This window comes from Oryza glaberrima, chromosome 9 (genome assembly GCF_000147395.1).
Source record: "Oryza glaberrima chromosome 9, OglaRS2, whole genome shotgun sequence".
Lineage (NCBI taxonomy): Eukaryota > Viridiplantae > Streptophyta > Magnoliopsida > Poales > Poaceae > Oryza > Oryza glaberrima.
Window position 1 is genome coordinate 17,946,524 of NC_068334.1, and position 20,190 is coordinate 17,966,713.

The 20,190-nt window shown below is 46.6% G+C and overlaps 5 protein-coding genes and 1 pseudogene across 6 annotated transcripts; all 6 read right to left on the reverse strand.

The window, feature by feature from the left end:
- Positions 1 to 4,310: 4,310 nt before the first annotated feature.
- Positions 4,311 to 6,332, reverse strand: LOC127785094 (tetraketide alpha-pyrone reductase 1-like). The gene is made up of 6 exons (XM_052312518.1): positions 6,092 to 6,332; positions 5,816 to 5,988; positions 5,513 to 5,704; positions 5,254 to 5,416; positions 4,900 to 5,092; positions 4,311 to 4,777 (listed from the first exon to the last, which is right to left on the reverse strand). Exons 1-6 carry the CDS (start codon positions 6,318 to 6,320, stop codon positions 4,627 to 4,629), a joined length of 1,101 nt encoding a protein of 366 aa, XP_052168478.1. The 5' UTR covers positions 6,321 to 6,332; the 3' UTR covers positions 4,311 to 4,626.
- Positions 6,333 to 6,474: 142 nt separating this feature from the next.
- LOC127785095 (uncharacterized) lies at positions 6,475 to 7,853 on the reverse strand. The gene has a single exon (XM_052312519.1). It carries the CDS (start codon positions 7,656 to 7,658, stop codon positions 6,666 to 6,668), a length of 993 nt encoding a protein of 330 aa, XP_052168479.1. The 5' UTR covers positions 7,659 to 7,853; the 3' UTR covers positions 6,475 to 6,665.
- A 12-nt stretch (positions 7,854 to 7,865) lies between these two features.
- LOC127785097 (uncharacterized) lies at positions 7,866 to 8,778 on the reverse strand (annotated as a pseudogene).
- A 183-nt stretch (positions 8,779 to 8,961) lies between these two features.
- On the reverse strand, positions 8,962 to 11,075 carry LOC127785098 (protein Iojap, chloroplastic). Its single transcript, XM_052312520.1, has 5 exons — positions 10,554 to 11,075; positions 10,330 to 10,456; positions 9,865 to 10,003; positions 9,610 to 9,698; positions 8,962 to 9,514 (listed from the first exon to the last, which is right to left on the reverse strand). Exons 1-5 carry the CDS (start codon positions 10,761 to 10,763, stop codon positions 9,402 to 9,404), a joined length of 678 nt encoding a protein of 225 aa, XP_052168480.1. The 5' UTR covers positions 10,764 to 11,075; the 3' UTR covers positions 8,962 to 9,401.
- Positions 11,076 to 11,598: 523 nt separating this feature from the next.
- On the reverse strand, positions 11,599 to 14,775 carry LOC127785092 (NAC domain-containing protein 16-like). 2 transcript variants are annotated; one of them, XM_052312515.1, is made up of 4 exons: positions 14,436 to 14,754; positions 13,292 to 14,334; positions 12,490 to 13,039; positions 11,599 to 12,287 (listed from the first exon to the last, which is right to left on the reverse strand). In XM_052312515.1, the coding sequence occupies exons 1-4, from the start codon at positions 14,599 to 14,601 to the stop codon at positions 11,938 to 11,940; spliced, it is 2,109 nt and encodes a 702-aa protein (XP_052168475.1). In that variant the 5' UTR covers positions 14,602 to 14,754; the 3' UTR covers positions 11,599 to 11,937. The 2 variants fall into 2 exon arrangements, with proteins under 2 accessions (XP_052168475.1, XP_052168476.1); XM_052312516.1 differs by having other exon boundaries at positions 12,249 to 12,384; positions 14,436 to 14,775.
- A 267-nt stretch (positions 14,776 to 15,042) lies between these two features.
- Positions 15,043 to 19,580, reverse strand: LOC127785093 (chaperone protein dnaJ 10-like). The gene is made up of 10 exons (XM_052312517.1): positions 19,215 to 19,580; positions 19,034 to 19,093; positions 18,278 to 18,360; positions 17,876 to 18,035; positions 17,209 to 17,338; positions 16,875 to 17,033; positions 16,566 to 16,744; positions 16,371 to 16,451; positions 16,134 to 16,280; positions 15,043 to 15,525 (listed from the first exon to the last, which is right to left on the reverse strand). Exons 1-10 carry the CDS (start codon positions 19,299 to 19,301, stop codon positions 15,424 to 15,426), a joined length of 1,188 nt encoding a protein of 395 aa, XP_052168477.1. The 5' UTR covers positions 19,302 to 19,580; the 3' UTR covers positions 15,043 to 15,423.
- Between the last annotated feature and the right edge of the window lie 610 nt (positions 19,581 to 20,190).

Here is a 20,190-nt window from a genome sequence, read left to right on the forward strand (position 1 = left end):
GCCCCGTTCCGCCGTCGCGTCGCCCGTCGCCTCGCCGCCTCGTGCCCCGCGCCGTCGCGTCGCCACGCGTCGCCGTCGTTCCGAGCTCCGTGCGCCGCCATCGCGTCGCCATTAACCGGCCCCCCTCTTCCCTCTCTCCCTATAAAAACCCCACCTTCCCCATTCTCCCCACTCCATTCCCTCCTCCTCCCCTGTACCCTCTCCACCGCGCCGTCGTTCTCATGCCACCGCGCCGCCACCCTCGGTGCCGCCTCACCGCGCCGTGTGTCGCGCCGGGCGACACCACGCCTTGCGCTGCTGTCGCCACCGCTGCCGTCGTCGCCGCCGCCGTCGGTAAGCCGCCGCCCTCCCCTCGTTCCGCCGCCGTCGCCGCCCGGGGAGCATGAGCCGAGAGAGAGAGAGGAAGAAAGAAGCCGGGGAGAGAAAAGAAAGAAAAGAGAGAGAGAGAAAAAGAAAGAAAAAAAAGAAAGAAAGAAAAAGAAAAGGAAAGGGAGAATAGAGGAGAGAAAAAGAAAAGGAAAATAAATAGGAATTTAAGGGAGATTAAGAAGTTTAGAAAATTTAAAATAATTAGAATTTAATTATAGATTAATTATAGTCTAGAATTGTAAAATATTAATATAATTATAGATTATTTTTGGTGATCTCTGTAAGTGGCCGATTCGCGGTAGGAATTTAGATTTATTTAAAAAATAAATAATTATGTTGAATTCTTAGGAATGTACTTCTAAATCACAAAGTGACTTGGGTTGAATGACCCTGAAATTGGAATAGCGTGGTTTCGCAAACTTTGTAGTCGATATAGAAAGATCGATTCGCGTTCGACTTTTATTCGAGTTTATTTGGATTTCATTTGAATTCTAATTGAATTCAAATCAATTCTTCGCATGTACTTTTAGACCCCGAGGGAGTTGTGGATCCGAGCGAGGATCAAGACCCGCAGGACTACGAGCAAGGCAAGTCATCACTATTCTTTGAACATGTTGATCCCAATTGCGAACTTATTTTGTTTACAAGTAAAATGGCATGCAATGATGAACATCCTACTTGTGATTATGCCATGCCTTGATTATTGTTTACCCCTTATGCCTTCGTAACCATGTTTACGTATGAGTCCCTAGTCAATTATGACAATTGCTTAGAAATGCTATTCTAGAATCATGCATACTCATATTTATCAAATGCTATATGCTTGGGCAATTACCTTTGGGAAGGTAATTGAGATGCGGCATGTGGAGACATGAGCGCCATATTGCCATGATGTTGATGACATGATTTGTGAAAGGAGAAATAAAATTAAACAACTGTTTTCGACTGGGGTGGACGGAGGATTTGGGTGGTGTCCGGAAAAGGCTAGTACCGTCCCCGGTCAATTAAGGTCCAAGCCATGAAGTTAAGCATGAAACGACCCCCGTACAACCGCACTTCTCGTATGGGTATAGACCTAGCGGAGTAGATAACTGAGTGGAGGCAGTATCCATGTATAGTGGTTTCTTGATGTGTGAGGCAGGGGCTCTACGGTGGGGCAGCCATTAGTAGGACCGCGAGGCGGGTGTCTACAGTGGTGTCGCCATCGGTAGGACTGCCATGTGAGAATCTAAACATAATTATAACTTAATGCATGTGTGAGTCTTCCCTTCCCGGGTGCGCCAGAACTCCTCTCATTGCTAGAAACCGTGTATGCCTAGAGTGCATGAGGATATAAAGTTCATGGAGCAGGTACTGCCAATGCGAGGTTATCAAAAAGCTTTGCCGTGACGCATCTTATGTGTTGGGACGAGGCTCATGTGTTGGGCAGTCGCGGAGTGTGGGTAAAGTGTACATCCACTGCAGTGTGAGTAAACCAAATCTATTCGAATAGCCGTGCTCGCGGTTATTGAGCACCGGGACGTGTATTACACTTGGCTAGACTCTAAATTCTTAACTTGTGTGGGATGGGTTATTGCATGATGATTTTATGCTGTTGGAGCCACTTTCCGAGAAGAGGGAAGATGGACGTCCTCAGAAAACCATGAGGACTCAATGGCAGGAAGCTATCCTTGGGATTACAATGGATGGTGGATAGAACCGTCATTGTTTAACATGAACACTAGAACTAAAATTTGGTCAGTTTATGCTAGGTCTTAGGCTTGTGAAAAGAATTACAAAACTTGCTTTGCGCAAAAGAACCATAGCCATTCCTTGAATACCCCTATCATGTGCATTGTTGCTGTGGTGGCTTGCTGAGTACGGTTGGTACTCACCCTTGCAATATATAAACCTAATCAGAGGCCGGAGATGAAGCTTCGGAGGATCCCTATGCCTATTACCAGGAGGGTGATGAAGACGATGGCGCTCAGTAGGTCTTAGTTACGGTCGTTGCCTGTGGCAATGGCGTGCCGCTGCCTTAACTCCGCTGCCTTATCTACTTCTGCTTTTGGAATGTATTCCGGACTGCTCGGTCCGATGATCTAAGACTATGCCTGCGGGCTTATGATGTAATAATTTGCACTAGACTCTCATGTATGTGCATTTGGTATTTCAGCTATGAACTCGTGTGTACCAGACTACTTGATCTAGGGAAATGGTACTGTTTACACGATTGATTCCTGTTATAAAAACGGGGGTCCACAATCGCTTAGTGCACTTTAATCAAGTCAGTTTGTGTGAGAATTGATTGAGTAAAACATCAGGTTTGGGTGGTGGTTTGTTAGCTTGAGTGACTACAATATTTGGTAGAATATCAATTTGCGGGGTCAAACGGTATCCGATTGAGCTAATTGACTGCTTGGAAAAGACTCATAGATCATCATTTGTGTCAAGTTTTGTGCAATTTGCTTATTTAGTTAGGGAGATCTCAGCTAAGAACTGAAGGTTACAAAATATGCTATTTATCTACTTGTTGTTGTTATAACTCTTTTTAGTTATTACTATTGGTTGATGATACCAAATGTGTAGTTTGATGATATAACTGTCTATGTGATGTGTCTCTAGATGTTTTAGAGAATACTTTATTTGTACTCATTGTTGATTATAGCGGAAGGTTAAAGAGGACCATCAGTCCGGTGGTTATTTTACTTTTCACACCGATGAGATTTTTTCCATGTAAATCACTATGTATTTGTGTGCATGTGTTTAATGTTACTCCGTTACTGATTTGCTAGCTGAAACTATCCTCAACGTTTATAACAAGATGAGAGGTTAATTGTGCAGAATATGTTTACCAGTTGGTGAATTTACTAGTTATACACATTGAAGTTGTTTGGTTCACCCTTGACACTAAATTGAGATGGCTGCGGAGCAGAGGAGCCAAACAACGCTGGCCAGAACAAACGTGCCTGGCTGCCTGCTGCCCTCTGCGCATAGTGCAAAAAGTCGGACCGGCCATCGAACCGGTCAAGCTTCTGGTTCACCGGCTCACTGGTCTGACCGCAGTGGCGGATCTAAAAAATCAATTAGTTAGTGTCATAACGTATCTATCGGTGTCATAGTATGTTAATTATGCTTAGATCATGATGTTATGACATATGGATAAACAGGTTTACTATAGATTTTGCCCAAAGTCATCGGTGTCGCCTAACACCGGCCATAGTACTGTAGATCTGCCCCTGTCTGACCGCCGGGTCATCCGGTTCGACTGCAGAACCAGAGCATTCATATCATATGTGTACTCCCCTTTAAACAGCATGTGTAAGTAGTCTAGTTAGCTTAGTTGTTGAACTTGTAACGAGGCATCCAGGGTTCGATTCCCATCTCCCCCACCCTTTTTTTCATTTATTCGCCGGTTCAGATGCGTCCGGTTCGCCGGTTTTCACCCAAAAACCGCCCGGGTCTTCCGGTTGTGACCGGTTCGATTGCATATCCGGTCCTTGCAGCAAACCGAACCGGCTGAGGGGCTGGTTCCGGTTTTTCCCGGTTCAACCGCCGGGCCGGTCTGGTTTTTTGTATTATGCCTCTGCGTCACACGGTGAAATTGTCTCGGGCTGACGGATCGGAGCGCTCGGCCCCGCGTGGGAGACACATGGGCCGGATCTTTCGTTTGTTTCGCACACTTGGCCCATGTGTCGCCCACACTGCGTGACCAAGGCAAGCACATCAGGAAGGAAGAAGCCAACTTCAGATTTCAGAGGCATCATTTCAGACCTCCGACATGTCAGCAACAGGGTTAACAATTTCGGAACGAAAATGTCCAAAATTCAAATTTCAGGTTTACCGGTGGGTCTTCTTGATAGGATGTTCTACCAGCTGAAAATTTATTTATTTTTTATTTTAGGAAAAAAACAAAAGTGTTAATTTAGCAAAATTTGTGAAGACTTTGAAAATTTTCATTCGAAATCTCTGAAATTTCGGTCACACTTGGTATAGTTATGTATTCTGAAATAGTAAACCCTGATCAGCGGCACTTAATACCGCTTGAAATTAGCATCATCCAAAGTGAAAGCAAGCAGAGCATTACATTTAAGCATATGGTCTGTGAAGACTGAGCAACAAATTGACAATTTATTTGTAGTCTGGTGAGGGAATGACATGCGAATTATTACAGGAGAAACGCAGTGGCATGCGAAGTGTCGAATCAAAGTCAGAACAATTCAAGTGTGCGCTTGGCCATGAGCTTGTTGGTACCGTGCCAAAGATCCCTTTTTTTCGTTACAACGGGCACTCCAGCAAGTGTCCCTGATCTTTCAGCGACTCGACACAATCACCAAACATCTCTTGCACCCCTTTGAACTTGAAACCCAGCTGCTGGATCTTGGATGTGTTTAGCTCATATGACTGTTTCTCATATGGGTTCCTCAAGCTGCACAGCAATTAATTCCAAGACGAGAGTTTCAGTAAACAAAAATACAGTAAACAAAACTGCTTGTAATTAAGTTGTAAGCATCAGAGATGCAAGGGATTTAAGTGTTTCAATTGACTGACCTCCTTGGGATGGGAAAAATTGGAAATTGCTTCGCAAGCAAGGCGACTAATTCGTTGTTGTCAAGAACAACGGAGTTGCAGAGATATCTCCCAGTAGCCTGAGGTGCTTCGTACACCAGAATGTGGCAGCTCGCCACATCGTCGATGTGAACATATCCCATTCTCCCATACGAGATGAATCTATCTGTGTCACCTGCAAGATCATTCCATTGGCAAATAGCAACCCATTTCGTTAGCTGAGTAGCTAAGAAAGATTAAAGTTTGAAGAAAAACAGTAGAAGAGAAGAGTAAACGGTCTGTATTTGCAGCAACCTTTCAGAGATAAATAGTGATTCCAGAAGAAACAAGAAATACCTTGAAGTAAGCCAAGGATGTCTGAAGCAGTGACAGACAGTTCATGTGATAAACTGGGCCCAATCACAAATGATGGAAGAACAGTTACAAGGTCAATGTTGTTCTCCTTGGCAAACTCCCATGCCGCTTTCTCTGCAGATATCTTTGCCAGGGCATACCATAGCTTCATGCACATAAATATCAGTAGCGTTGTTAAATCAAAGGTTTATATGGGTCACAAAAGGTGCAAATAATCTGTAAACCGAAATGGACTTTTCACCTGTAGCTTTTCACAGAGTGCCACAGAGCTCCATATTGTTTCATCCAGTGAGATTTCTGGATGTTTACTCTCATCCCTGATTCTTACCGTGGATGATGAGGATGTAAGAACAACCCTTTTCAGAAATGGATTCTTCTTGCAAGATTTCAGCACATTCAGAGTACCATTTATCGCAGGAACAAGCATTTCTTCCTGCAACAGTAATAGCATGCACCATGCAGTGAGAGTGTAGTATAACAGTTCAGGTAAATAAACATTCAGATGCATCATAAAAACCGAAGATTGGAAGTAATTTTATCATGCCTTGCAATTGGAATCAGATTTGGCAAGGACAGGCGATGCAGTGTGGAAGACGCCTTCGCAAGCCATCACAGCATCGTCAAAGCTCCCTTCTTCCATCAGATCAGCTCTCACAAGTTGCAGCCTCTCCTTTGCACTTGGTAATCTCCAAAGGTGGGACACTTTCTCGCGATTGCCTGTTAAATTATCCAAAACACACACACCATAATTAATCTCACAGTTGTGAATAGTAGTAATGAACTGATGCACTGTCATAATCAAGAAAAATGCTACACATACTTGGGTCTCTCACAGTTCCTATCACATGATAGCCCGCCTCAAGAAGCCTCTTGATGAGCCAAGAGGCGACGAAGCCTGAAGCACCAGTTACACACACTTTGCCCTTGGATGAGATCACCATTTTCTCAAACTGGAAGTGATGATGTTGAACTCTGAAGCAAATCAACCTGCTCATATAAGCACAGCAAAGAAATATCCTAGAGGAGGAGGACCAAGAAATGTTGTACATCACCTCATTTTTGTGATCATAATTAACTGATGGAGAAGCAGGTTGGTTGAGGGTAGATTCAGTTAGAATCTTCTCTAGGTAGGGAGTTGGTTGAGTACATTAGCAATGCGTTCTGCTTGACATTGCAAGAAAACTCCACATATGGTCAAGCAAATAGTATCAGGTTCCATGTAATCCACGGAATTCTTTTAATTAGCAAGACAATAACTAGAATTATTAAGGGAGAACTGAAAATGATAAAGATACACATTGCTACCAATCATTTACAGCTGCCAGAGTAACCAGGCGAACTCCAAGTAAGAAACAAATGATTGATTCCAAAACTTTTAACCCTAATAGCAGCAGCTAACGTTTCAACGAGTAGCTCGTCCCAGAAAATGCTTGGAACTTGGGCTCTTCCTTCTTTGCAAGTTCATCAACTTTAACAGGAGGAGCCTTCTCTGGTTCTTTGCTGCTGCTGCTGCTTTTGTTTGAACCAAAAACAAGCTTCCCCTTTTTCTGACGTGTAGAGTTGCTAACTCCTGATGCTGCTGTCTCCTGATTCACCTTCTTGTTCGAGTCTGAAATTGCAGAACTTGCAGCAGCAGGATTAGAAGAGATCCCTGCTGCTAGCGGTTTTGAGGCCTTACCATCCAAACGATTCCCTGAACCAGTGAATGCTCTGAATTCTGGCTCATCTTTGATTTGATCTTGATCTTCGGAAGCCGCCTTGCTTGAAGGAACAGATGGTTTCTGCTGAACCTTTTCAGGTTCTTTGTAATCGAGTGGAGGTGCGAAATCGACCTCGCAATCCGTCTCGATGATGCAGACGGCCGAGGCGGGCTTCGTCTCGACGATGTCGATGAGGAACTCCTTGTTGTTGTAGGCCACCATGATGGTGTCGCCGGTGGTGAGGCAGGTGAAGCTGCGCAGCGTCTTCTCCAGGACGGCCTTGGGGTTCGCCGTGTCGAGGAAGTCGCCGGTGTGAGGCTGCAGCTTGGCGTAGCTGCCCTTGGGAAGGCTGGCGCTCCTGACGACGACGAGGCCGCCGTCGTCGAGGCGCATGCCGCGCATCATCCACCGCGGCATGATCACCGTGCCCTCGTCGGCGACGAACTCCAGCACGCCGCAGTGGGTGACCCGGTGGGCAGCGGCGGCGTCGCCGTGGGAGAGCTCGAACAGCATCGGGTAGTCGATGTGGAGGGAGGCGAGGCGGTGGAGCGCCGACGCCGGCATGATCACCTTGTCTCCGCCTTCGAGCTGCGGCTTGTTGAAGGCCGCCGCCGAGTAGCACCGGTACGTCTGCTCGAAGCCTCTCCCGCCGTGTCCTCCATAGCCATGCAGAATCCGGGAAAGCATCTCGTCGTCGTCGGCGGCGGCGAGCGGAGATGCGGTGCGGTGCGGCGTCGACGCGAGGGAGGAGGGGACGCGGGCTTATAAGGGCGGTTCGTTGATCCGAACTTGGCGAGGATTCGATTCCGAGAGCCCCGAGACGCGGATGGGTAGGAGAAGAACTCGCAACAAGATTCGGTTTAGAAATCTAAAATTGATTCGGATTTGGGACGAACAATAGTAGTGCTTCAATCTGATTCGAGTTTCGCGGCGAGGGCGTCGAGAACACCATGGAAGCTGCTGAACCTGGCGCCGACGACGTCGACCTCGATGCCCAGCCTCCTGACGCCGTCGGCGGTGACGGGGCCATGCGCGGCGACGACCATGCGGGGCCAGCGCGCGCGCAGCCGCGGCCAGCTCCACCCCGCGGCGTCCAGCCCCTTGAGCAGGCCCTCCACCTCGGCGGTGGAGGTGAACACGACGGCGTCGGGCGCCGCGGCGTCCACCAGAGCCTCCGCGCAGCGCGGCCCCGCCCAGCACGTGACGTACGCCGGCGCGCGCACGGCGACCCACCCGGCCGCCTCCAGCCCGGCGAGGAAGCCCGGCACGACCGGCGGCTCGCGTAGGCCGACGACGTCGGGCACGGGGCAGAGCACGCGCCTGCCGGACCCGCTCCCCAGCGCCTCCACGAGGCCGGCCGGGGTGGGGACGTCGGGGACGAGGACCGACACCCTCCCGCCCGCGTCGCCGCAGAGCCTGGAGAGGAACGCCGCGTCGAGGAGGTCGGCGTCGCTGCCGAGGGCGGCGACTGTGAAGGGTAGCGCGGTGGCGGCGTCGGAGACGGGGTGCCGCGGCCGCCGCGCGGGGGAGGAGGAGGAGGACGGGAGGAGGGCGCGGGAGAAGGCGGAGATGCCGGAGCGCGAGGTGAAGGCGAGCGCCGCGAAGGCGTCGAGGCCGCCCGGCGCGACGAAGGGGCGGAGGATGTCCGGGTCGTGCGCGCGGATGGCGATGGTGGGCACCGGGACCGGCCGCGCGCCGCGCTGCCGCAGGATGGCGTGGAGCCGGCCGCCGTAGCCGCCGCCGCCGGCGTCGGTCTGCGGCGCGCCACCCGCCGCCCGGCCAGCGACAAGGTCTCCGGCTGCGCCATCCCTCCCGTGGCAGTTGAGTCTTCAGAAATTCAGATATAAGAATTCAGAGAACACTCTGAACATTGCAAGTTTTGCAACCCGTCAGAACTCTTATCAGATTTCAGATAGCAACAGATAACAACATTACACCGGCAAATGGCACGTATCTAACGCGTAGATTTGTTCAGGATTCGACCAAGTAATTTTACCGCGGAGTAATTTTACTGGATTTTGATAGAATTTAGTCCAAATACTACAAAGATCCCTTGAAATTCCTTCATTCCAAAGGATGCCTAAGTTGAACTTGCACACTGCATCCTCGCGTCTGAAATCTGAACTGGCACAATGTGTTACATCTTGGCCTCTATTCGTCTTGGCACCAATAATTATCGTCTCTAATGTGATAGTTAATACAATGATTCACGTAGTCTAACAACAGATAAGGAGAATGTTGGCATCATGGTGCCCCACTTCTGAACTTGGCGAGCAGTCACCAGGTGACATTGGCGAGTTAGACCATGCAAATCTATAGCTCCGAGCAGTTCGTCACATATGAGCAGGAAGACGTGGAGAATCCATGGCGCAATGCTGCTCGGTTTTTGTGGAAACCTGCAATTTCTCCAGGAGAAGATGAAAACAGCAGTCACTGCAACTGCTTCTCAAAAGGGAGTTCAATGGAGGTTGCGTTGCCATAGAACTCTTCCAAGTTGTAGAATGCTCGCTGTTGCGGAAGAAATATATGGACAACAACATCGCCTGTTAAGAGTGAAAAGGGTAATAGGTCAGCCGCAGATTTGCGCATCGAAAAATCTAACCATTTTACGTATGACTGTAGAGTATAGAAGACTAACCGAAGTCCAGCAAGGTCCATGAATTTGGTTTTGTATCACCAGATGCAACTATGCTAAACTGCTTCTCACCGATGTCTCTCATCTTGGAGCTGCAATGCAAAATGTAATCCTGAATATTGCATGCCAAGTTACACGAGTCAAAACTGAAGTCGTAATATGAAATCAAGCAGAGCATTTTTCAAGTTTCTCTTTGGTTGAAATTACATGCACAATTAGTTGTGAACAAGTAACTTAAACTGATGTTTTGAAGCGAACCTGATAGCATCAATCTGTGCATTTGAGAAAGCAGTGAGGATGATGAAGAACCTCGTCCAGTAAACGAGCGGCTTCACAAATAGTACACGAATATCCGCAGCCTTCACCTCGCTTGCAACTTTAGCTAGGGAGACAGCAACTGAAGAGAACACAAAGATATGTTCAAGCTTCAGGGATTTTGTATTTTGGACCGTTAAAGAAAAAAATATTATAAAGCAAGTGAGTACGAATCTATATATGACTACAATGAACAATCAGCAACAGAGAATTCAATTCAGCACATATAGCAAGCAGGACATTCGATTTGATTCTTTTGATAGGATGACAACTTCAGCAGGATACATTCATGAATAATGTTCTCAGGGTTTTTGTCAGTAATTCTTGAACAAATTTGTTCAGTTTCTAGATTGGCTAGGCATAAGCAGACTGGAGTTAGAAAGAGAGAGGAGTGGAGAGGCAACATACAGGACAAGCACTCGGCGTCATCGTCGGCATCAATGCCCGGAGCCCCACCGGCGTTGTACACCACCTCGCCATGCTTGCTGAGCAAATCCTCGAGCAGGTTGTCCGCGTCGTCCCCTCTCCCAGAATTCTGCTCGGAGCTCATAACCAACAGAGATCAGCATAGAGCTTCCCAACAAACAAGACGGGCGCGCGGGAGAAACGAAATTGTTCGAGAGGACTACTACCACATTCGACGACGAGGAGGACGACGGCGAGCGAGCCCGGCAGGGGAGGGAGCGCGTGTGGGGCAGGTCGCTCCTCAGCCGGTGGTGGTGGAGGAGGGGTCCTCCCCCGCCGCCGCCGGCAGCGCGCCGCGGCCATGGGGCCAGCGCGGCGGCGGCGGCCCCCGGTGGCGCGCATACGAGGGCGTGGGTCTGGATGGCGGCGGCTCTCATGGTGGCCTTTGCCGCGGCTGCGGGATTCTCGACGGGGAGGAAGACGAAGAAGACGAGGTTGTAGTGAGACAAACGGCAAGAGGGTGTGAAGACGTGAAGGAGATAAGCAGGAGGCGCACTTGACTGAAGAGGTTCAAGGGGGATATGCTATGCTAGATTTTTCTTTTTTTTTCCTTTTTGGTTTTTTTCCCCTCAGCCTATCCATTTTAGTTTTAACGGTCCAAATGCTGCTTCGGCGCATTGAGATTCGTGCAAACAGTACACTGTCTACTCTGGCAGTTTAACAGCAGTACATCTGTCTACCGGATCAGGATACTCTGCCGTCGAAGTCACGTGACTTTGTTACTAACATATGGTCCGATTATCCCTGGACCACATGCAGTGAGAAAGGCACCATGGATTTGATTAGAGAGGATATCAATCTCAATCCTATGCCATGCACGGTTTTAAATTATATTAATTCATCTGATTAATAAAATATCTTATTGGCCTCAGGAATGAAAAAAAGGAACAATATCGTCTTTGCCACTTGTGGCTAACAAGCTCAAACTATAATAATATTAAAATAAGGAGGACAAAACTCACACCTATCTAATTTCCGTGTCAAATCTAAACATAGAGAAGGAAAATATCTGATCCAGCACAGGTAAATCATTTCATCATATAGTAGTAGAAACATAGAAACATGTTCGACAGAAAAGATGGGCACAAACTTGACGATTGGATCATTGGAGTCTAAATTTATATTTATACAACTCTAATGAGGCAAATCTACTAGCAGTAGTCCATCATTTTTTTTACACATTTATAGGGGCAGCCACATAGGAAAATCAAGTTTGCAACAAAAATGGATTTTTCATTTATCGTGCACAGCAACTGCACTTCTCAACAATCCATCATCGTTTAATTACATTCAATATATACTTTCATCAAAATGATGAGGACAAAAACATCCAGAAGTTCACCTCAGATATTTCTTTTTCTCATTTTGTTTTGTTTTAACATCTCTCGCATAATATTCTGAAAGTAAGTGCTAACACCACATAATCCTCTAATATTTTCCTAGATTGTTGCCTTTTTCAATGTAAAGGAATAGAGGAAAGGATAGCAAAACAAGAATTAGTACTTGAAGTAGTAAGAAGCATTGGCCACCAGGATAACCGGGTGCATCCTATTATGTAGAGGGAAACTTCCATAACCCCTTGCTAAGCTTGACTGCAGACCCATTGCTAAAGGTCCACATGATAGCAACAAGTAAAACCATTAACGAGATGAAAATTAGCCCACCGCCTCTTCTTCTGGTGTTGATAAGAGTACTGCTAACTTCTTCTCTTGCAGGTTGTTGTGACCTAAAGCTCGAAATGCGTTGCAGTGTTCTGTTAAGACCTATGTTTTCAGCAGCCATAGCTGGACTGCTAGGAACAGAATCGAGCAAGGCAGATAGAGCCCCATTGAACCATGATTGTGAAGCATATGAACTCCGGTTAGGCGGTTGCTCATTCACTGTATGAATAATGGTAGCATCTGCAATGTTCAGAAGTAATAGTAGTTTCAATTAGAAGTTGGGACCCTCTGCAGCATTATGCTTCATCTTCATACAAAGAGGAGGCATGCTGGCTGCCTTTTATTGAGAAAACAATAATCAGAAGTTGGACAGTATAGTTTCTGAAATAATTTTAAGGTAATAATAAGAGAAGCTTGTAAATGAAATGGCGTTGTTAAGCACCTGATGAATGTGAGAAGATAACATGGTTGTCCTTCATATGGTTCCGCACATTTAGAGCGACTTGATTATGTGCCCATAATTCAGTTGTATGCTGAAATCCCTGGTTCTGAATTCCACTAGCACCAAATTCAACATAATGGTTTTCAGCCACCACACCAGTTGTGTCAAATGAACCAGGCAGAAACATTGGAGCATCAGAGTATTGCAAACTATCAAACACTCCATCATCAGCAGGAATCAAGTTCTGACTTGTTGTACTGCCCAAAATCTGTTCTAAATCTTCTGGGTCGAAGAAATCATTGATTTCAAGGAATTCATCATCACCATCCTGCCTATCATAACTACCCAATACTGACATAGAGCGCAGAGGACTTGTTTCTTCCACAGCATTTGTTTCTCCATTCATTGGCTCGGTGGTGAGAATAGACTCAGTAATTTGATTACTTGGACCAGTTTGCAGATCAAAATTTGGGCTTTCCTGCACCATAGTAGAAAGATTTGCAATGTTGAATGTAGCCCTCTGGCTTCCTTGAAAATCTCCGAAGGCGGCCTGAGTAAGGTCCAAGCAAATAAAGCTTAAGCATATTGCAATAAAATTGTAACAACATAATTACAATCCCTAGGATGATGTTTTTTTGGTTTTAGGAACATAACATGTTCCCAAGGTGTGGACTAGACATCTAAATTATTGTGTCTTTCAAAACTTGGATTGGAAAAAATTGTATGAGCACAAATGCAGAAGAAATTACACATACTCTACATGATGAACTAGTACAAAATAAAGTGCAAAATTAAGACAAACCTGATGACAGTCATGGAGATGAACTGGTGTGGAGAAATCTGGCAGTGATTCGGCATTTTCCAGGTCATTTTCTATTTGCATCAGAAGCCCTTCAATATCCTGAAGCTCACGGACAGTACATTCTTCTGTCACCACAGCACTACTAACAGTGGTAGAATCTGCAACACCAACCTCCTCCCTATGAACACCAAGACAACCCTGATGATCATCATGTTGAAGCTGCGATTGGGGAACGGATGCTGAGAAACCAGAGAGCATTTCAACTGTCTGTTGATCATCCGATATTTGCATCAGAAGTTGCTCGAGACCATCAATTGGAAGTTCAGCGCACGTATTCTCTGCCATCAACAAAGCACTGCCACTAGTCGTAGCATCCGCAACATCTGATTTTCCGCCATCATCACTGAGCCAACCTTGATGAACACGATGCTGAATCTGAACTTGGGAAGTAACATGAGTTGAGAAATCCAATTGCGCTTCGATTATGTCCTGATCATTTTCAATTTGCGCAAGGAGCACATCAAGATCCCCACCGGGAAGCTCAAAGTCAGCATGCTCCTCAGTTGTTGCAGCTCTACCACTAGTTGTGGCTGGAGCCGGAAGAGCCGCCTCAGAAGGAAGCTGGTCGTGGTGGTGGTCGTCGTCGTCGAGCCAATCCTCCTCCCGGAAGGGGGCGCCGTACTGCTCGCCGTTCTTGGGCCCGGCGCCGCTCTTGTGGAACAGCTTGTACAGAGCGTACGCCTCGCGGTCGCGCGCGGCGGGCGGGAGCGCGTCGGCGAGGAGGGTGTACTCGTGCATGACCCAGTCCGTGCGCTCCCCGCGCGGGGCGCGGCCGTGGTGGTACACGAGGGTCTTCTTGCTCCCCACCGCGCGCCCCGAGGCGGCGCCGCCGCCGCCGCCGTTGCAGATGGAGCGGTCCTTCCCGGTGGTCTTCCAGTAGCCCTCGCCGGTGGTGCGGCTCGCCCGCGAGCCGTTGGGGTACTTGCGGTCCATCCGGCTGAAGAAGAACCACTGCTTGTCCCCCGTCCGCAGCGCCGACCTCTCTGCTCCGCCGCCGGCAACACGATTCCACGGTGAGGTCGTGCAGGAGAAGGAATCGACGACGGGGGAGGAGGAGGAGGAGGAGGAGGGGGGGAGTGGTTACCAGGGAGGTGGGAGGGGTGGGACTTGTAGACGTCGACGTCGGCGATGTAGGGGGTGGGGCGGCCGGTGGCGATCCGGCGCTTGAGGAAGTAGAGGACGAGCTCCTCGTCGGTCGGGCTGAAGCGGAACCCCGGCGGCCACCGTAGCGGCGGGTTCTCCATCCCCATCTCGGTCTCCTCCGCCGCCGCCGCCGGAATGGGTTGGTGACTTGCACAGCAACCTCTCGACGAAATGGCGAAATGGCGAGTCAACTCGACGCCCTCCGGCTTAAAAAAACACGAAGCTTACGGAGCACGGAGGAGGAGTCTCATGTGTCTCTGACATCTGGGCCCATGAGGGTGGGCTCCATTTGTCAGTGACTTATGTCCCCCTAACTTTGTCCCTCGAGCTCCTTCCACGGAGAACAAAAGCTATGTGCGTGGGCCTACGCTCCTCCGCGTCTTCTCGGTAACTTCGCGCGTCGCCACGCGCGACCGGCCCTCGGGCCCACATGTCAGTCAACGCAACGCAGATTGTACTAGGAAGCATACGAGAACTGCAGCAATTTGACATTTGTAAATGGGAATCAAATGTTCCAAGCCTTTTAGAACTCATGAGACAATGATTCGTACTTATCTGAGATGAGATGAAAATATGCAGCAATTATGGGCCATAGGCAAAAACAGTTATGCACCCATAGACAAATGGAGATTGTTGTTCATGTACAACAAATGCCGATCTGTTGCCGCCTCAGCAACAGCATTACAGATTTAACAGCAGCGCGATTTGCACAACACGCGCACCTGCCTGTACACGACACAAACACAACTGAAACTGAAGGGAAAAAAAAAGCATGCAGAGGAGTAGGACAACCAGCACTCTACTACGACTAATAAGCACAAATCATCTTGACCAATGTGACCAACCATCTACCAGGAGGAAGAAAAATATTGTACAAAATGATGACCCTTTCTGGAACCAAAGCTACTACCGCGTCCGTCCCATATAGATCATGGGATTGGATCCCTCTGTGCACCGGGGGGAGCGGTTGGCATTGGAAAGTTGAGTGAAGGGTAACCTCCGACGAATTGAGGGGCCTCCACATACGGGCTCTATCATTGACAGCGAGAGGAACAGATGTTTCAGTCTTCCGTTTGATGGAGTAAACTTTGATGTCAAATAAACACCTTAATTTAAAGAACAGAAAGAAATGAAGCATATGGTTTGAAAATCATTTTTCATAGTATACAGTGTCAACATGAGTGGCACATTCAGGTTTGTTAGCATTGGCAGGCAGTCAAAACAATTTGTGGGCTGAAACTGCAGGTTGTAGATGGATACTTCTACTTAATATCAGAGCTCTCAATGACTGTTTTTCTGCTACTGTAATTTTACCATTAGTCTGCTGGTTAAATGTATTGCTGTACATGGCAGTATGGCACCACAGACATAGTTGTGTTCATAGTGGTTTTGCATGTTAATTGCCTGGAGATCTATAGGTGCAGCTCAATGCAACTTGACCTCATTCAGTCACCACAAGGTACACTTATGAAATTGATTTAAAAATATTACTAGATAAAAATTTCTTAACAGCAGCATATAACGAAACCTTAGATGAACCGAGATAGTTCCACTTATAAAAGTCATGCAAGACTTGTAAACCAGACATCTGTGGGCATGTGGCATCGATGATCTTACTACTTAGATGAGGGATTTTCACCTGGTAATACGGTGGGTTTGGATCATATGGATGCTCCCTTGGGGACATTGGTGATGAATCAGGAGAACTACCATCATTGTCATCAGAATTATTTATTGTATTGTTGATTGTTGTGACCTCCCCCTCACTAGAACCAAGCTTAACACGCTGTGATATAAAAACCCAACTTAGTTCATGGAAGTACACTAGACAACTTCAAAATCAAAGGTACATGGATAAATATGTAAAGAATGGTACCTGGAAAATTTTGCCTAGAGTTTTCAATCCTTTAGCTCGAGCTCTTAGTTCCTCTCTCCTGATAGTGCTATCTTGAAGCACCTGATATTGATCAAATATTTAAAACCATGCTAAAACTTATGCTAATGAAATGTAAGACGAATACAAAAACAGTTATGTAACAATAGTGAAAGTAGCCAGGACTTGAGGACAGACCATCTGACAGACATGTGATAGGGTTCCCTCTATATCAGCAACATTAAGCTTCCATAAGGAATCAACCATAACACTTTTGTGGGTCTCCATGTAAGCTTCAAGTTCCTCTTCGGTGTAGTGGCACTCAGCACTAAGATGCTTCTTTAAGTCTTCCTGCAGCTGCATGAGAGCTATTGCACCTGCAGAAATATCAGAAAAATCAAATTTCATGACTAAATTACAAATATATTCTAGTATCAATGTAGCATATATTCAAATCTGTATTTGTGGTAACTCAACCAAAAACTAATGAAATAAAACAATGTTTACCTGTTGCAGCTGTTACTTGGGATTTAATATAATGGCCTTTGTTTCTGAACCATTCAGCTATAAATGGAACCCCCAGGTATATAGCTTTCTTTCCAAGCTCCTTCGCAGCTTGTCTTGAATATACATAACCAATAGTACTCAGCATATCAACCCCATACGCTGCAGGGTGAGCAAAATGGGACAAGAAAAGACTGTGATTCATAAATGAGCTGGTGGCCTAAAAGCAGACAAAATATCAGAGGTTTTCCTATTACATTGTTGCACAGATACAAACATGGTTTTCCTTTTGGTGGAAAAAAGAGGGGGGAGGGGGGTTCAAGGGTTGAACAAGAACCTGCATTAGAAAGTCTGGACACCTCAGCTTCTGCAAACTGCACAAATTCCTCTTTGTTTCCTTGAACATAAAGGTGCAATTTGTTTTTCAGTGTCTCTGCAAGTTTCTCCTCCCTTTCCTTTTGTACAACCTGCGGTTATTGTTAAGTCCATAAATGAGTATTTCAAACTACAGCACTAAATGAATGACTCATTTTTCCTTAATATAGCTAGAATACAACTACATCAGCACCATCGATTGCATTCTAAGTTCTAACAATCACCAGCAGATCAACTTGTAGTTTCAATTCATGGCTATGACAAGTTTATAACGGGCCATTCCCTCTACAACAAATATGGAAAAGGGGCGGAAGTGCAAGAAAGTTATCAAGGCATTGAAAAGGCTAAATGCATAAAAAAAAAAGATGAACTCTAAAGAATTATAGCATTCCAACTTTCAACTTTCCTTTTTTTAGTATGAAACCTTAACAATTAAAGACTACTGAGAGAAGTAAAATGAACTTATTCAAATGAACTATGTTGCATCAAAATTATAGGTTGCGAGGTGGACAACAGGGAAGCTACAAGGGGATCATAGTCTTGTAGGCAGAAGAAATATTGCTAAACTTCCAATCAACGATGAGCATGTCAAGCATATGTCCATAAAACTTGGTGTTAAAGAACCATACTCGCATTTTCTCTTGCAACATCCTTGCATCAATCTCTTCTTCGTCACCAAATATATCAAGTGAAGCCATGGATGCCATCGCCAATTGACCAATGTAATCCTCAAAAAGCTCACTACCAAACAGCATTGCAAAAATTGCTGCTGGATCAATTATTGCTTCCCTACAGAACGTTGATGACAAACAGGTTAGAAGGTAGTCATCACGACATCTTACAAGATCCTACAATATCAAGATGAGGCCACCAATTCCATTGTTAAAAGTACATCTGATAAAGAGAGGGAACTATTCCTTCCTTCTGTAAATGGTCAACTACGGTACTACTTCAACAACAAAAGACTTCAGTTTCTTAGTGAATTGTTTCCATAAGTAACACCGTTGGACGTATTTGTCGATTAGACTTACGTTGAAATACCAGATTTCCCATATGAGTCATACGCTTGACGTTGTGTGGGGTCACTGAGTACTTGGTATGCCTCTCCCAATTCCTGATGTCAGTTTCACCAAATATTAACAATTAACAAACATGAGCAAAAAATCATGCATCCTTATTTTCGTGTAAAGTTTTAGTAGTACCATTGATTGGTTTTCAAAATGACAATATGGACATAATGAGCTACACACATGTAGAATAGCTATTCTGAGGCCATGCTGAATAAATTGCAAAAATTACTCAAAAATGCACTGTGCACGATTACATGAGCGCAGCAATATGCTCATGCAGGACACATACCCCTTCCTGAACCACTCATCGCATAAATGGTTTGTCCTTTGGTACAACTAGGGAGGATGAACAAATTTCACAGTAATCCACCCTAGCATACTTTATTTCCGACGAGAAACAAAAATCATCACAGGACATCGCACGACGTTGCTAGCACAGGGCATTTAACGATGTAAAGGCTCCGCTACGTCCTGAAAGTTAAGACCTACATTTTTGAAGCATCTGAGTGCCACATGGGGAAGCACGAATGCATGATCACCCTATATCCAAAAAAAAATAGCACTAAATCAACACTGCTGCACGCTATTTCCTGATCAGCGTAGACACCGTAGCCACAGAGGAGTTGCAACACGTTGCTGCGGCTATGGTTTAATCTCACAATCCACTGGAGCATAGAAGGGGGAAAAACACATTAGTATGATGCAGCCAATACTTGCCTGGAACTTCGCCGCCGCGAGCGGATCATTTGGGTTCTTGTCCGGATGCACCTTCCTCGCCTGCCAACACCAGCCAACAACCACCAATCACCACCAGCATCAGCAACAGCAAAAACACAATGAGATCAAACCAAAACCAAAAACGAAAGATGAACAAGCTGCCGGAGAGAGGAGGGATCACCTTCATGTAGTACGCCTTCTTAATCTCCACCTCGGTGGCCGTCGGGCTCACTCCCAGCACGTCGTAGTACCCCGTCTCCCTTACCATCGAAGCAAAATCGATCACCCGCTTCTTCCTCCTCCTACACTCCGCTCTCCCCTCCAAAAAACCAAACCCCGATCTCTCTCTCCTCTGCGTCGACTCGATCGGTGGCACCGAGATCTCACGCTGCTCGTCGCGGCGGTGGTGATGCGATGTGATGTGGAGCGTGGAGGAGAAGCACAGCAACAACCGCTGCTCTGGCGGCGGAGGGGAAGAGGGGGGAATCCGACAATAAAGCGCTTGGAATAATTCGTTTTTTTTTCCTATTTTAATTGGGAAGATGAGTCACATTGACATGGGAGTCCAAACTGGGTTTCCTCGGGTTAACTTAAACCCTCCACCTAAATCGCCTCGATTTTCGGTTAATCCCCCACGGATTAGCGGCTAATCTGCGGGTTGCGGGGTGGGGCCCACCGACCTGGAGCAGGTAGATGGACCACATGACCGACCGGCGAGGCGACGCGGGCGCTGACCCAGAACCCGGCTTGGGCGGGGTGGTTAGGTGGGTCGGAGACGAAGGCCTACTGGTGGTAATTTGCGAGCTCGTGGGCCCACTCCAGCTAGGCCGCTACGGAGTACAACCCACTGGGCCGGTGGGCCCTGGCCCCTCCATGTTATCTTTTCCTAACCCCTTTCTGTCTGAAATTATTCCTGAAAAAGGTTATACGGCCAAAAACTTTCTTACTAAATTCTTATTACCAACGCTGATTTGGCCATGGGTAAAACTAGAATTCCTGTAAGAAAATTATTACGTTTTGTTAGAAATAAGTGTCGTTTTAAACCATGGTTAGAAAGACACTAGGCTCTGTTCGAGAGTGAGGGTTGGGAACCCTCACTCCCCGGCACACAAATCGAAGCAGCGTTGTAGTGCGTCATTAATTAAGTTTTAGCTAAT

What these genes read in the sequence shown, in the direction of transcription:
- LOC127785094 (XM_052312518.1), bottom strand. Translation starts at nt 6,320, where the DNA reads ATGTACAACATTTCTTGGTCCTCCTCCTCTAGGATATTTCTTTGCTGT. An exon ending in AGGAACTGTGAGAGACCCAA is followed by an intron (nt 5,989 to 6,091) that starts GTATGTGTAGCA and finishes ATAATTTAACAG; the next exon opens with GCAATCGCGAGAAAGTGTCC. An exon ending in ATTTTTCCCATCCCAAGGAG is followed by an intron (nt 4,778 to 4,899) that starts GTCAGTCAATTG and finishes ATTGCTGTGCAG; the next exon opens with CTTGAGGAACCCATATGAGA.
- LOC127785093 (XM_052312517.1), bottom strand. Translation starts at nt 19,301, where the DNA reads ATGGTAAGGGAGACGGGGTACTACGACGTGCTGGGAGTGAGCCCGACG. An exon ending in CTCTAGGCAAAATTTTCCAG is followed by an intron (nt 16,281 to 16,370) that starts GTACCATTCTTT and finishes TTTATATCACAG; the next exon opens with CGTGTTAAGCTTGGTTCTAG. An exon ending in CAAACCCACCGTATTACCAG is followed by an intron (nt 15,526 to 16,133) that starts GTGAAAATCCCT and finishes TGTCAATGATAG; the next exon opens with AGCCCGTATGTGGAGGCCCC.
- LOC127785095 (XM_052312519.1), bottom strand. Translation starts at nt 7,658, where the DNA reads ATGCTTTCCCGGATTCTGCATGGCTATGGAGGACACGGCGGGAGAGGC.
- LOC127785098 (XM_052312520.1), bottom strand. Translation starts at nt 10,763, where the DNA reads ATGAGAGCCGCCGCCATCCAGACCCACGCCCTCGTATGCGCGCCACCG. An exon ending in CCTCCTCGTCGTCGAATGTG is followed by an intron (nt 10,457 to 10,553) that starts GTAGTAGTCCTC and finishes AGCTCCGAGCAG; the next exon opens with AATTCTGGGAGAGGGGACGA. An exon ending in TGACGCCGAGTGCTTGTCCT is followed by an intron (nt 10,004 to 10,329) that starts GTATGTTGCCTC and finishes TGTTCTCTTCAG; the next exon opens with TTGCTGTCTCCCTAGCTAAA.
- LOC127785092 (XM_052312515.1), bottom strand. Translation starts at nt 14,601, where the DNA reads ATGGGGATGGAGAACCCGCCGCTACGGTGGCCGCCGGGGTTCCGCTTC. An exon ending in CCACCCCTCCCACCTCCCTG is followed by an intron (nt 14,335 to 14,435) that starts GTAACCACTCCC and finishes GCGGCGGAGCAG; the next exon opens with AGAGGTCGGCGCTGCGGACG. An exon ending in TATCTTCTCACATTCATCAG is followed by an intron (nt 12,288 to 12,489) that starts GTGCTTAACAAC and finishes TGAACATTGCAG; the next exon opens with ATGCTACCATTATTCATACA.